This window comes from Bos indicus x Bos taurus, chromosome 15 (assembly GCF_003369695.1).
Source record: "Bos indicus x Bos taurus breed Angus x Brahman F1 hybrid chromosome 15, Bos_hybrid_MaternalHap_v2.0, whole genome shotgun sequence".
Classification (NCBI taxonomy): domain Eukaryota; kingdom Metazoa; phylum Chordata; class Mammalia; order Artiodactyla; family Bovidae; genus Bos; species Bos indicus x Bos taurus.
The window spans coordinates 31,640,795-31,655,957 of record NC_040090.1 but is presented as its reverse complement, the minus strand read 5'-3'; the positions used below and the strand labels follow the sequence as shown (position 1 = coordinate 31,655,957).

Sequence of the window (15,163 nt, the reverse complement as noted above, 5' to 3'; positions counted from 1 at the left end):
ACTCTCTGTGACCCCACAGACTGCAGCACGCCAGGCCTCCCTGTACATCACTAACTCCTGGAGCTTGCTCAAACTCATGTCCATTGAGTCGGTGATGCCATCAAATCATCTCTTCCTCTGTTGTCCCCTTCTCCTCCTGCCTACAATCTTTCCCAGCTTCAGGGTCTTTTCCAATGAGTCAGCTCTTCACATCAGGTAGCCAAAGTATTGGAGTTTCAGCTTCAGCATCAGTCCTTTCAATGAATACTCAGGACTGATTTCCTTTAGGATGGACTGGTTTGATCTCCTAGCAGCCCCAGGGACTCTCCAGAGTCTTCTCCAACACCACAGTTTAAAAGCCTTAACTCTTCGGCACCCAGCTTTCTTTATGGTCCAGCTCTCACGTCCATATATGACTACTGGAAAAACCATAGCTTTGTCTAGATGGAACTTTGTCAGCAAAGTAATGTCTCTACTTTTTTATTTTCTGCTTTTTAATATGCTGTCTAGGTTTGTCATAGTTTTTCTTCCACGAAGCAAGCATCTTTTAATTTCATGGCTGCAGTCACCATCTGCAATGATTTGCAAATATTTTTCCCCATTCTATGGGTTGTCTTTCACTTCTTAACAGTGAAACATAAAAGTTAAAATTTTGATTAAGTCCAATTTATTTATTTTCTTTTGTAGCTTGGGTTTTTGGTGTCATATCGAAGAAATTAATTCAAGGTCACAAAGGTTAATCCCCATGTTTCTTATAAGAGTTTTATAGTTTTAACTGTTTCATGGGTATTTGATCATTCTGAGTTGAGTTTATTTTTGTATATGGTGTGAGGTCAGGGTCCAGCTTCATTCTTTTCCATGTGGATATCTGGTAGTCTCAGAACCATTCTAGTATGTATTTTAAACTAATATAGGCAATGAAATGTTTTTTAAAAATGAGTAAACTAACAAACCTCTTTTTGGAAATTATAACTGTAAGTCATTTAACTGCTAAAGCAGAGAAGCAAAGAAAATACAAAGAAAGAGAGGGAGAAAAAGACACATGTACACACACACGTAAGAGAGATCAGTATATTCTATTTTCTCAAATCTAAGTAGTCTAGTTTTCATAAGATTTATTTTTGTCGGTACTTTGCCAAACAATTAAAGAACATGGTATTTGCAAACTTAGACTGCAGTTCCAGAATAAACTATGTTAGCCTTTCTTCAGAGTTCCAACTGTTTATATTTCAACAACTATTTAAAAGCAGAACTTTGCAGTGTTTTCAAGTGCATTTTGATGATCTGCCAATTGATTAAAATTCTGCAGAGCATCGCTCTCTGAAACTGGATGGCATTCCAAACACTGCTTGACCAAATCATCTTTAAAACTTGTAAAAAGATAGAGCTTTTTAAAATGATGTTTTAAAAAGTCAGATCTTTTAAGATATATAACCTTGGTGTATTAACACTGTCAATTAACCAACTTTAATGTAAAACTGAACATACACGTATCCAAGTGTCACACCATGGTTGAGTTTATGAAACTTTTTGACAGTTACAAAATCTGTAAACCTAATTTGGGCTTAATTAACTTATATTCAAAATATCATTTCTCTAAGGATAATAACTGTGTCTATTTGTAACCCTACTATTTACGTCAGTGCATACAGCAGGAAATGAATACTGGTAGATAATACCATTTGCCACTCAATTACTTTTGGTATCTTAAACCCCTCCTCACCCCCAAACAACTTTTATCATATATACTAGGTACTATATAATTATACTATTTCATTTAATTCATACAACAAGCCTGATAATGTATATCACAAACTCTACTGAATAGGTGAGAAAATGATTTAACCAAGGTCATATCAATTGCGGTAAAAGGTTACATCCAATGAAACGTGGGAGTCTCCATGCATCCCCTCCCACATTGACTGTGGCCTTGTCCATATGATTATCTTTTTGGCCAATGGAACATATACAAATCTGATAAAAGCAGAGGCTTGATAAGAGTGTTACTAGGACTTGATTTCTTGGTATATGCCTCCACTATGTGGGGAAGACCTGTTTAGCCTATTTGAGGATGGAGGGCCATATGGAAAAAAGACCTAGTCCTTTAGCTGTGTGCAGCTCTTTGAGTAATCATGGACAAATCATGGGAAGAACTACACAGACAAAACCCAGATGATGAAAGACAATAAATCATTGTTGTTTTTGCCATTAAGCTGGATTTTTTTTTCCCTAAGGGCAACAACAAATTACTGTACTTAAATAATTTAATTCCCAAATATCTGGGATATCTTTCTGTTACTGCTTTCTAATTTTATTCTGATGGGTCAGAGAACATACTCCACATAACATCCTTTAAGACTCAGTGACATGGGTTTGTGGTATAGTCTATGGTCTTGCTAAATATTCTCTATTTACTTTATTTATATTATTATTATTTTTTTTGTCCAGGCCTCATGGGTTGTAGGAGCTTAGTTCCCTGACCAGGGATTGAACCCAGGCCCCCAGCAGTGAAAGCACAAAGTCTTAACCCCTAGACTACCAGGGAATTTCTCCATGTCTACTTTAAAAGAACATAATAGTATATTCTACTCCTGTGGAGTGGAGGGTTCTATAAATGTCTATTAGGTAAAGTTGGCTCATGTGTTATTTAAGTCTTCTATATATTTACTAATTTTCTAGCTCCTTGTTCTATCAACTACAGAATGGAAGGCTGAAGTCTCAAACTACGATTATAGATGTGTTTATTTTTCATTTTGTTGTCAGTTTTTACATGAACTATTCTGTAACTATTATTAGCTACAAACACATTTAGGATTGTTTTGATGAACTGTACTTCTTTTTCATCATTATGAATCATCATCTCTCTTAACATTTCTTATGCCACCTATTTTGTCTGATATTAATATAATCACTTCCATTTTCTAATGATTAGCATTGCTTCCCTGTGATGAACAACAGCTGAAATTTATGCTCATTTTTTTTGGGGGGGGTGGTGGGGGGGCCCTTCTAGCTGTTGTTTCTTGCCAAGTTCCTTGGAGTTTCTGTTCCACATGTCTATTTAGGTTTGGCCAAGGATTTGGATGGCTATTTATATGCAAATCTGAGAACTCCCTGACGTCCCAGCTCAAGCCAGTGAGGCTGAGGCTCTCTGCTTGAATCTTAGTTGTACAGCCCTTCAGGAAGAGCTGTAAAATGTAAATGCCACCAAGTATAGTCCCATTCTTTGAAGAGTCTATTCCTCTCAAGTTCTTATATGCTTTGGGGCATTTTCCAGTTCTACCAAATAGGTATTTTAAATATTTTTACCCTAGATTAGATTAGTAATTGTTATCTAAAAGAGGATATAAGCTAGTCCCTTATTATCAGAAGCAGACACCCTTGAAGAGATATAGCCTACATTCAAGAAGAATTCCAAGAGATCTTAAATGTCACTCTGTAGTATTATTAATATTTGCATTTAAATTTAGAAACTATTTAATACATATGTAGAATAAAGAAAATAAAATATCATGATAATATAGGAACTAAAAATCTCAATATAAAATAAAAGATATACACATAAAACCCAAAGAAGTTTAATAAAATCTTTCCAATTTTAAATTTTAACTGAAAATATCAGTACAAACTCACGATTCTAAAAAAATTCCTAGCTCTAAACCACAAAGAAAGGCCCAAGAAATAGATGACTCCCATTTATTTCTATACCACAAACCAGGTGCAATAAGCACCTTCACAGCCTAGACTTTGGTATCTAAATATTATTCTATATACTAAAAGAAATCAGGGCTTCTTGGAGAAAAGGTTAATTCTAAATATGGGCAGAGAGAATACAAAGCAAGCCTAAGATAGCTTTCACTCATTTCACATGCTAGCAAAGTAATTAATTCTCAAAATCCTCCAATCTATGCTTCAACAGTACCTGAACCAAGAACTTCCAGATGTTCAAGCTGTTATTTAGAAAAGACAGAGGAACCAGAGATCAATTGGCAACATCCACTGAATCATAGAAAAAGCAAGAGAATTCCAGAAAAACATCTACTTCTGCTTCACTGACCACACTAAAGCCTTTGACTATGTGGATCACAACAAACTGGAAAATTCTTCAAGAGACGGGAATACCAGACCACCTTACCTGCCTCTTGAGAAACCTGTATGCAGGTCAAGATCCAACAGTTAGAACTAGACAAGGAACAACAGACTGGTTCCAAATTGGGAAAGGAGTACATGAAGGCTGCATTGTCACCCTGTTTATTTAACTTCTATGCAGAGTTGTTGTCTAACATCATGCGAAATGCCAGGCTGGATGAAGCACAAGCTGGAACAAAACTGCCAGGAGAAATATCAATAACCTTAGATATGCAGATGACACCACCCTTATGGAAGAAAGTGAAGAGGAACTAAAGAGCCTTTTGATGAAAGTGAAAGAGGAGAGTGAAAAAGCTGGCTTAAAACTCAACATTCAAAAAATGATCATGGCATCCGGTCCCATCACTTCATGGCAAATAGATGGAGAAACAATGGAAACAGTGACAGACTTTATTTTCTTGGGCTCCAAAATCACTGCAGATGGTGACTGCAGCCATGAAATTAAAAGACACTTGCTCCTTGGAAGAAAAGCTATGACCAACCTAGACAGCAAATTAAAAAGCAGAGGTATTACTTTGCTGACAAAGGTCCGTCTAGTAAAGCTACGGTTTTTCCAGTAGTCATGTATGGATGTGAGAGTTGGACCATAAAGAAAGCTAAGCACCAAAGAATTGATGCTTTTGAACTGTGGTGTTTAAGAAGACTCTTGAGAGTCCCACGGACTGCAAGAAGATTAATATAGTCAATCCTAAAGGAAATCAATCTTGAATATTCATTGGAAGGACTGATGCTGAAGCTGAAGTTCCAATATGTTGGCCACCTGACACATTAGAAAAGACCCTGATGCTGGGAAAGACTGAAGGCAGGAGGAGAAGGGGATGACAGAGGGTGAGATTGGATGGCATCACCAACTCAATGGACATGAGTTTGAGCAAGCTCCAGAAGATGGTGAAGGACAGGGAAGCCTGGCATGCTGCAGTCCATGGGGCTGCAATGAGTTGGACATGACTGAGCAACTGAACAGCAGTAAGATAGCTTGCTGTGCTAGAAAGCAAATTAATGTTAAAAGACTAAGAAGAGTAATATGAAAAGGACACAGAAGTTAGCTTAAATGGACTCTCACTGGCCAAATTTAGACAATATGGGGCTTAAAGTAGGATAACTATAATATTAAAAATACATCAAACGAATAAAAATCCATAATAAATTGAAAGTACATAAAGTGGAACTCCATGAGGAGATACAAAGAATAAGTACTGTGGAAAGAATGTCTACCATGGAGCTGTGAACTGAAAAACTCCCAGAGATTGTATAGGGCTGAAAGATGTTGCAGTTCTATCCAGCCAGAGCTGAGAGACCAGAGACCTTGTTGGATTCTCAAGGCATAAGAAGAAATGGCAGAAAGGAGATCCATTAGTAATAAGGCTAAACTAGACCTACTGGAAAGGCTATTCTAAACCAATCTAAACAAAGCTTAAAAATAAGTCTTGAACAGATCTAACTGATCTGCAGATCAAACTGAGCTGGCTGCCCAAATAAAACTCAGCAGGCTTTAACAGAGGAAAAGAGAATCCAGACACTCACTCAATAGCCAAACGGTCACTATTTCTTATATTCAGTGAACAAAAAAAAGTACTCAGTATTTGAATAAGAGAAAAATACAAGCCACAACCAAAGGAAAAATCAGTCAGTAGAGAGTAAGAAATCACAGAATGAGTAGATGAGAACTTTAAAGTCACTTTTATAAATATACTTAAGGACTAAAAGGACATCATGAAAATAAACAAGGGTGAACTGGCAGATATAAGGAACCAAACCAAACTTATAGACCTAAAAATGTAATATATGAAATAAAAATTCACAGGATAGCCTTAATAGCAGGTTATAACTACAGAAGAAAAGATTCATGAACTTGAATACATAACAACTCATCAAACTGAGATTATGATAAAAAGTAAGGCTGGTAAAAGTGTGTGAGGTGATCTTTATATGTGATGTGTGGGACAATATCAAGTGATGTATTATTCATGTTGTTGGAATTGAACTAACCTATCTGACATCAGATCATTTGTTGCCTGGTCACAAAAGAATTTTTGGGATGACAGAAATATTTTCTATCTTGGCTGTGGAGGTAGATATATAGGGGTATGCATTTGTCAAAGCACATCAAAATGTTTACTTGAAATGGTTACATTTTATGTATATTATACCTTAATAAAATTGATTTTTAAAATTCCAGGATGACATTGTAACGATACTTAAGAAAGGGAGAAAAAGACTCACTTGCAGCCACTGGAGGTGACTAATACTTGTTAATTGCAATGGAAAAAGAAAAAAGAACTTTAACAGTGGAAAGATTTGGTAGTACCACCTAAATTGAAAGTGACTATTCTTAGCATCAATTGTGAGAAAACTTGATAAAAACATACTATGATGAAAAACAGTATCATCTATAAAGTATTCTTGCCTAAAATAAGACTATGATCAGGCCTTTAAACTTGTAACTTATAGCACAGAAATACACTCATAAATTTTATACTGTAAAATATTAATAGTTGACTTAGCATGTTGAAAAATACTCATCTTTTTTGTACATTTGAAAAATTTTCACATTAAAAACTGAAGAAAGTGATTAGTTAAGATGTCTACCAACATGCTACATTATAAGAGTACAGTATCACCTTGCAATAAACAAATCTGAAGGTAATATAAATTTGGATATATATGATTGGAAATTTTGTTTTTATAGCAGGGTCACCCTTAGCATTTCATTAACCTTGTAGCAATGAGGACTGAGCAGCTTCCCAAGTGGCTCAGTGGTAAAGAATCCGCCTGCAATGCAGGAGACACGGGTTTGATCCCTGGTTCGGGAAGATCCCTGGGAGAAGGAAACGGCAACCCATCCCAATATTCTTGCCTGGGAAATCCCATGGACAGAGGAGCCTGGTAGGCTATAGCCCATGGGGTCACAAAAGAGTCGGACACAACTTAGTGACTAAACAACAATGAGACCTCACATTTTATGCAACTGAAGTTTGTATACTTCTCTTATAGCATTATGGCAAAGGTCTTACCATTTCCGTTTTTGAGTACAAAAGTGACACTGTAATTTTGAATTACTCAAGTACAAGAGAATTGTGTCCTGAAGAAACACAAGTCATGTACAGCTTCCCGAAAGGGCATTTAAAATTCCTAGTTTCTTGAAAAGCTATCTTAAAAATGGGTATGATATGGGTGGCTCAGCAGTAAAGAATTTGCCTGCAATGCAGAACACACAGGAGACACAGGTTTTATTCCTGGGTCAGAAGATCCCTTGGAGGAGGGCGTGGCAACCCACTCCAGTATTCTTGCCAGAAAAATCACAAGGACAGAGGAGCCTGGTGGGCTATGGTCCATAGGGTTGCAAAGAGTCGGACATGACCGATGTGACTGAGCACTAGCATGTCAGATTAAGAAATGTGTATCTGTATGACAAAAGACATTTCAAAAAATTCAAATACCTAAATACCAGATTAAGAAAACTCTTTAAATTTTAATTTGAGCAGCTGTTGCCTCATTTCGGTTCTTAAACTAGGGGCTACAAAGAGTAGCACAGCTAGCAGTCATAGAGATCATAACAATGTAACAATAATTTTGTTCATCAGTTTACGTCTAGTATATTCATCAGAATCTGGCACACAGCAGACACTCATTAATTGTTTGTTAAACTAATCAAGGAGTCCATCCTGAAATTAACCAGCCAATAATTATTTAATCATTACACAACCTCTATTATACTGTTCTTTGGAAATAGCAATCTATTCTTATTCTTTAGAAAAGCACAGGTCATTTACATTTTCAATTTCTTATGACTGGAAAATTTTTTTAATCTATTACTGAGTACCATAAAGGTTTCTATTCTAATTAGCAACACTAAATAGAAACACAATATAGAAAAGATTAGATAAAGCAGATTAACCAACAAGGGAGGGTAGGATTCATGTTGTAGGAGTTAAACACCAAACATAAAGGATATAATGGATTTTTAACTAGTTTCTTCTCCCTTCTGTTTCAGTATTTATAATTAAGTAACTGCTGAATGGAAAGAGAAAATCCAATGCAAATGATATACAGGCAGAAGAAAGAAAAAGGAAATCTATTGAAATTATTACTGTCAATTCCTCTGAAGGCTCTAATGGTCCAGCCTATACAAAAATCTCATCATGACAATACTGCAAATAATCCCCTAATAGTACCCTCATATTTGCCATCTAATTTAACTGGATTATTTTTTGTAACTGATAAGTGGAAATCAAGTCAGAGATCGTTTTATACAAGTGGTAGGATTAACTGCATTTCACAGATATTAAAAACAGATAATGATTCTGGCATTGTGGTTTTTAGAATATTTCATATTTCTGGTAAAAAAAAAAGTTATCTTTGAGAATACAGACTTACATACTAGTATTAGGAGAGATGAGACATTCTGTTGTGTGAATCTCACTTCATATTTTAAGCTTTACAAACACAGGGCAGTTTAGCACATTCATGGAAATAACAGGTCATTCAACCTAAATGCAGACTTTGTGTGACTGATACCTACTACTGCTATTACTGGAGGGCATGGTGGAGGTAGGGTACCAGATAGTGACACTACGGATAAAGTCTGGAAATGGAAAATACAAGAGAGAACACATCCTTCAGAAAACTTCTGAGACTTGTCCTGTCAAGACTCTGAAATTGACTTCACCCAGAGTTTGGAGAAACATCAAACAAGAAAAGCTCTTCTACACAAGCCCATGTTTCTCAGACTAGGCAAGAGCCTGCCAATATACTTGGCCAGCACTCTAGGGCAGCTGTTTAGCCATGACCTTGAATTCAGTGAGGAAAAGGGCTATTTATTGTTCACTCTGCTCTCTTTACTATGGAGGCTGTGGGTCATGTGCTAGGAAAAAAGGCAAGCTGGGGTTACTGGGGCTTCTACAGGCCAGGTAGACAGCAAGCCTTGTCTGGTTCAGATCACTTCCATGGGTGGTATCACAAACACACTCATATTCCCTGTCTTTGCTGATGCTGCCTTTCCGCTCACTACCAACCCCTACTCCTTGCCCCACCTCAATCACTGAAATACTTCCTCAAATCTAGAGATCTGAGAGAGTGTTTGAAAATCACTAGTTTAGATTAATGCTCAATCCAATGCAAGAAATGCTTATACAGAATCTTCTTACACACTTACACTGCTGCACTAGATCCTGGGCAACTTATTCTGCCACTGGGTGTATCTGACTGTTAGAAAGTATTTCCCAGTAGCAAGCTCAAATCTGCCTTCTTCCTACCTTCTGCTTTTAGTTCTAGCTCTGCCTCTTAAGGTTGCAGGGCACAAAACTGTGCTATCCCTTTTCCATCTGTCAATGCCCATCATAAGTTTTACCTCTTTGTATTACCTGCCCTAATAACTTATCCCACAGCGATCTGTGTGCCCTTTGGTTTCCTTATGTGTAGACCACTACTTCTTGGCACTTATGCTTTAGAGTCTTAACTATCTTGGGCATTCTTTCAGCCTTTCTAATAAGAACGTGTTCTCACTGAGGGCTGCACACTCAGTCTTTTTTTTTAAATGTCTACTTCCATATCCCTTTACTATGATGCATTGGATATGTAACTAAATACAAATGAGCAGGGGTCCTCCATGAACTGGTCTTAACCGTGATGACTTTCCTTACTTTGCACCACATTTTCTTACAAAAATCTTCTATCCTAATCAAATCCAACTGCCAACTATATCCTATATCTTTCTCCTTTGCAAATAACTTTTCTTTCCATCTCAACTTGTCCCTCTCTAGGTCACAGAATATTAGTGTATGGTACACGAACTTCTGAACACTACACATAAAATGTGTATTTTTCTGTGGTAGAGAGGGTTTTATACTGTCATATAATCCTCAAAGGATTCCATGACTCCCCGAAAGATTAAAATGCTTTAACTTTTTTTTTTGCCTTGTCTGCTTAATCAACTCTTGGCACTAAATTTACATGGATCAGTTTTTGTACTATTAATCTTTATTGTGGCCTAATTCTTTTGCTATTTAATATTTCATGATTGTAAACCCTTCATAGTGGGCTTAGTGTATTTTTGTTATGTGTACTACCTTGTATGAAACAGACATTTAAAAATAATACTCTGGACACAGATGGTGAATCACCCTTCAAATCAGTCAGTGTATAGAGACTGGATTCTAAAGGTCCACATCGCGGCTGTGACACTGCTGGAGCTGGGCTAAACGCCACAACTAGCTCCCACCTCACCTCTGCTTTACGAATATTTTCTTTAGCTTCATCTATTTTCTGTTCCAACTCTGCTCGGTTTTGTTCTGATACTGAAACTCCATGGCATTCCAGATCATCTAGAACCTATTAAAGAAAATAGGAAAATGATAATTGTTTTCTATTTTTCTCTTATTAAATGACTAGAACGTCTAGATAATTTTAAAGACTTTAGTGACAAGTTTCCATGATTCCCTTTTTAACCTTTGTTTCCATTTATTTATTTGAAAAAATTTTTAAAAAGCTCTGAAGTAATTACAGACTTACAAGAAGTTGCAAAAGTAGGACAGAGAGTCTCTTCACCCAGATTCCCCAACAGTAAAAACCTGTCTAACTACCGTATAAGATAAAATCCAGGAAACTGACATTGGCACAATCTATAAATCTTATTTGAATTGCATTTTTTTTATATGCACACCTTTAACTTAAAAATGACATGAATATAAAGCACTGCTTCCAAACAACAACTAATACAAAATGGCAGAAAGTCTATTGTAGCTTCATACCTTACCAGGTGTTCCCTACTTCAAGATAACCACTGTCCCATCAATTTACTTGCATTTTATCAAACCGTTTAATACATATTTCCTATAAACTTTGCCCAGTTTTAAAAAATAATAAGATCTATCAAATGTGTCTAAGAAACCTTTGTGTGTTTGTACAAATAGACATCATCCTCTAATCCACTGATTCAATAATTCAACTGTATCATACTTCACTTGCTCTTACTTTACTGCCATTTGAGTTTTCAAATTTCTCAATATTATAAATATTACTGTACTAACTACCTGGGCTTCCCAGGTGGCTCAGTGGTAAGGAATCTGCCTATAACACAGGAGATGCAGGTTTAATCCCTGGGTCAGGAAGATTCCCTGGAGAAGGAAATGGCAACCTACTCCAGTATTCTTGCCTGAAAAATCTCATGAACAAAGGATACTGGCAGGCTACTGTGCACGAGGTCACGAAAGAGTCAGACAAGACTTTGCAACTAAACAAAAACAACAACAACCTAGTCAATGACTCTTTGAACACATGAGGATATTTATCTAAGGCAAAAACATAAAAGTAGAAATTGTACATTTTTATAGACATTGCCAAATTGCTCACAAGAGGCTGTACCTATTTTTCTAGTAGTGTGTAAGAGCACATTTCTCTACATTTCACCAACACTGGATACCATCAATCTTTGAAATTTTAAAAAGATTATCTCATTGTTTCAATTTTTGTTTCTCTGTAATAGAGCATCATTTCATATCCTCTATTCATTTTTCTAATTTTTTTATTATTATTTAAATATATTTCCTTCTAGATATGAGTCCTTTTTCTGTTATTTATGTCATAAATATTTCCTCCCATTCTATTGCCTTTCTCTTAACTTTCAGAAAACCTGTTGTTTTACAGAAAGTTTTAGCTTTTATGTAGTCACATTCATCAATCATCTTACTGTATAGGTTCTGGGTTTTGTGTCTTACTTAAGAAACCATTTGTAATATGCCAAAAATATTCTTATTCTTTTTTTTTTTAGTTTTCAGTAGTCTTGTGTCTAGCACTCAGGTCTTTAATTCTTTTGAAATTTACCTTGCATATGGCAGAAGGGAGAAATCTAACTTTATATATTTTTCCAAATACACAAATAATTGCTATAATGCCATTTCCTGAGTAAATCCTTTACTCAAAGATTTGAAATGCCATTAACAAGTTTTTATTATGAAATATTTAAATACACTCAATAGACTAGTGTATTTTAAATACACTAAAATACAAAAATAGACTAGTATGATGAATTATTAAATATCAATCTCCAAGATTCAATAGTTAATGAAACTTCTCCACATTTGTTTTACCCATTCTTTATTTTTCTGTGCTAATGAAAAGCATTTTAAAGCAAATTCTAGACATCTTGTCATTTCATTCCTACATGCTTTAGTAAAAGTCTCTAAAAACTTAAAAAAAATACAACCATAATACTATTATCAGACTTCACAATAATCCCTTGGTCACCTTAATATACCGTTCATCATTAAAATTCCCTGCTTGTCGAAAAATGACTTTTTATAGTGTTTTTTCGAATCAATATCTAAAGGTCCATACATACACAGATCATTTTCTTTGATACATTTGTTAACTTCTGTATGATGCTACAGCTTTAAAACTACAAATATCTCATTATTATTATTACTGGCTATTGCTGTTTTGCTGTTTAGTCATTAAGTTGTGTCAGATTCTTTTGCGACCCCATGGCTATAGACCGCTAGGCTCCTCTGTCCATGGGATTCCTAGGCAAGAATACTGGAGTGGGTTGCCAAGCCCTCCTCCAGAGGATCGTCCCAAGTCAGGAATCGAATCTGTTTCTCCTGCTAGGTAGGCAGATATTAGACATGTTTTAGGATCAGATGAAGTTCCTTTGAAAATATTTTTAAAGTTTCACTGAGATTTCACTGAAATTACAAATAAATTTAATTACAAATTTTTTTTTTTAAGTCAGAGAAAGACAAATACTATATGTTAGCACTTATATGTGGAATCTAAAATATAAAACAAACTAGTGAAAATAACAAAAAAGAAACAGATTCACAGATATAGAGAACAAACTAGTGGTTACCAGTGGAAAGAGAGAATGAGGTAGGGGCAAAATAGGGGCAGGGGATTAAGAGGTATAAACATGCATAAAGTTAAGAAGCTATAGGGATATATTGTACAGGTATTTAGTAGATAGTGGAAAACATTGCTGAGTGTTCAATTATAGGAAAAATATATATCAGATATTTTTCACACAATAAAATTCAACTCCTTAAACTGGTTTGATGTTTGACTTAAGTTAGATATAACCTCGGAGAAGGCAATGGCACCCCACTCCAGTACTCTTGCCTGGAAAATCCCATGGATGGAGGAGCCTGGTAGGCTGTAGTCCATGGGGTCGCTAAGAGTCAGACACGACTGAGCGACTTCCCTTTCACTTTTCACTTTCATGCATTGGAGAAGGAAATGGCAACCCACTTCAGTGTTCTTGCCTGGAGAATCCCAGGGACGGGCAAGCCTGGTGGGCTTCCGTCTCTGGGGTTGCACAGAGTCGGACACGACTGAAGCGGTTTAACAGCAGCAGCAGATATAACCTACTTAAAGTTAGATGTAACCTACTATTGCACTTACCCGTTGTTGGTGAACAATAGTTTTGTGCTCCCGTGCCACACGTGTGGCCCATTTCCGAGCCTCTTTGTTTAAACTGTGCTCTTCTGTGGTCCCTGTTTCTGATTCTAGCTGTCGGCTCTACAACACAAGAGAGAACAGAGGGAAAAGTACTGTTATCCTTGTTGAAATCACTACCATTTTGTAGGTAGACCAGAGGGCCTTCATTTAATCAGCACTCAAAACAGGAGGCATGCTCCACTACTGTGGAAAGCAATGTCTCATGTCATAGGAGATTAGCAGAAGACAAAGAGGATGGTATAAAAACCATAAATGACCACAGATTTTTGTCTTCCACTGCTGAACATTAAAGCTTCATCTCTAATACTGTAGCTTGACCCATTTTGGGTGTGAAGAAAACTAAGCTAAGCAAAAAAGTATTCATGCCAACTTACTATGACACTAAAATAGCTGCATAGACAAAACAGAAACAATTTAATAATTTCAATGGGATTAAAGCAGGAATCATTGGATAGAAGTGAAAAGAAAAAAAAATAAAACAATACAATAATAGCAACACAACCTAACCATCCTCAAAAATACTGGGCTTTAGTTACAGGTCCATCACCAACTTACCACCAAACCTCAAGCTAGCTTTTGTCCTTCTTCTGGGCTTTACTTGTCATCTCAAAGATAGGGATGCTAGAGCAAATGATCACAAAGAACAAACTGCAAAATCTAACTAAACAACAGTTAATAGTTAACCCCTATTATGCAAGGTACTGTGGCAAGTGCTTCATGTAACTTTTATAATAATTTTATGAAATGGGTCACATGGTCATTTTATAGAAAAGGAAACTGAGGCTCAGAGATGTTAAATAAAATTTCCAGTGTCTACCAGATAGTAAATGTTACAACTTCTGATTCCAGAACTAGAGCTCTTAATCATTAAACTGTTTTAACTTCTTCTAAAGAATGAAGAATTCATAAAAAAACAATCTTTATTAAAATTGGATTAAAAATTTAATATTTTGGGGGGGTACTGTAAGCAAGGTTGAAAAACTTTTTCTCTATGCAGACATTTCAGCTAAAGCTAGATTATATAATGATAAAAGAATTGAAACATATCTAAATCTAACCAACTTTACATTTACATTTTATACTGATTCATTCTTTGGGCTATTAGGGAATTATATTTGGTTTGCAAAAGAATCTAGGCATTTAAATTCATCTCTGTACTCAGAAGCCAAGGTTTAAAATGTTAAACCCTGAATGCAGAATGGAAATGTAATCTATAGGATGTATGGTAGAAAGGTATACTCTGAAAAGCTCAGGTACAGATTTTTGAGCCAGAAAGATCCAGTTTTAATCTTCTCTATGCCATTTACTAGCTTTATGATCTTTTGGGTTGTTAATTAATCTGCGTTTTAGTTACAGTTGAAATTGGTGAAAATGCCATCTATCTCAAAGGGGTTATTTAGGACAAAATGAGGTCATATTTTAAACATTTTCTTATAGCATATGTGTAAGTATCCAATAGATGGTAATTGCTAAAGACCCAAAAGAAAATTACTTGAAACAAAAAAATTAGCATTATTGCTAATAAAAAAATCCAAATAATTCCCAGGTTCCTGATAGCCCAAATAATGAGTCAAAAACAAGGTGATAT

At 35.8% G+C, this 15,163-nt stretch overlaps 1 protein-coding gene across 3 annotated transcripts in view; it reads right to left on the bottom strand.

The window, feature by feature from the left end:
• Nucleotides 1-15,163, bottom strand: part of FCHSD2 (FCH and double SH3 domains 2) — a 294,896-nt gene that overhangs the window by 31,333 nt on the left and 248,400 nt on the right. For all 3 annotated transcript variants that reach the window (XM_027562973.1, XM_027562971.1, XM_027562972.1), the window contains 2 exons: nucleotides 13,519-13,635; nucleotides 10,351-10,455 (listed from right to left, as the gene is read on the bottom strand). In XM_027562973.1, the coding sequence (XP_027418774.1) occupies nucleotides 10,351-10,455; nucleotides 13,519-13,635 (222 nt within the window). The remainder of the gene's footprint in view (nucleotides 1-10,350; nucleotides 10,456-13,518; nucleotides 13,636-15,163) is intronic.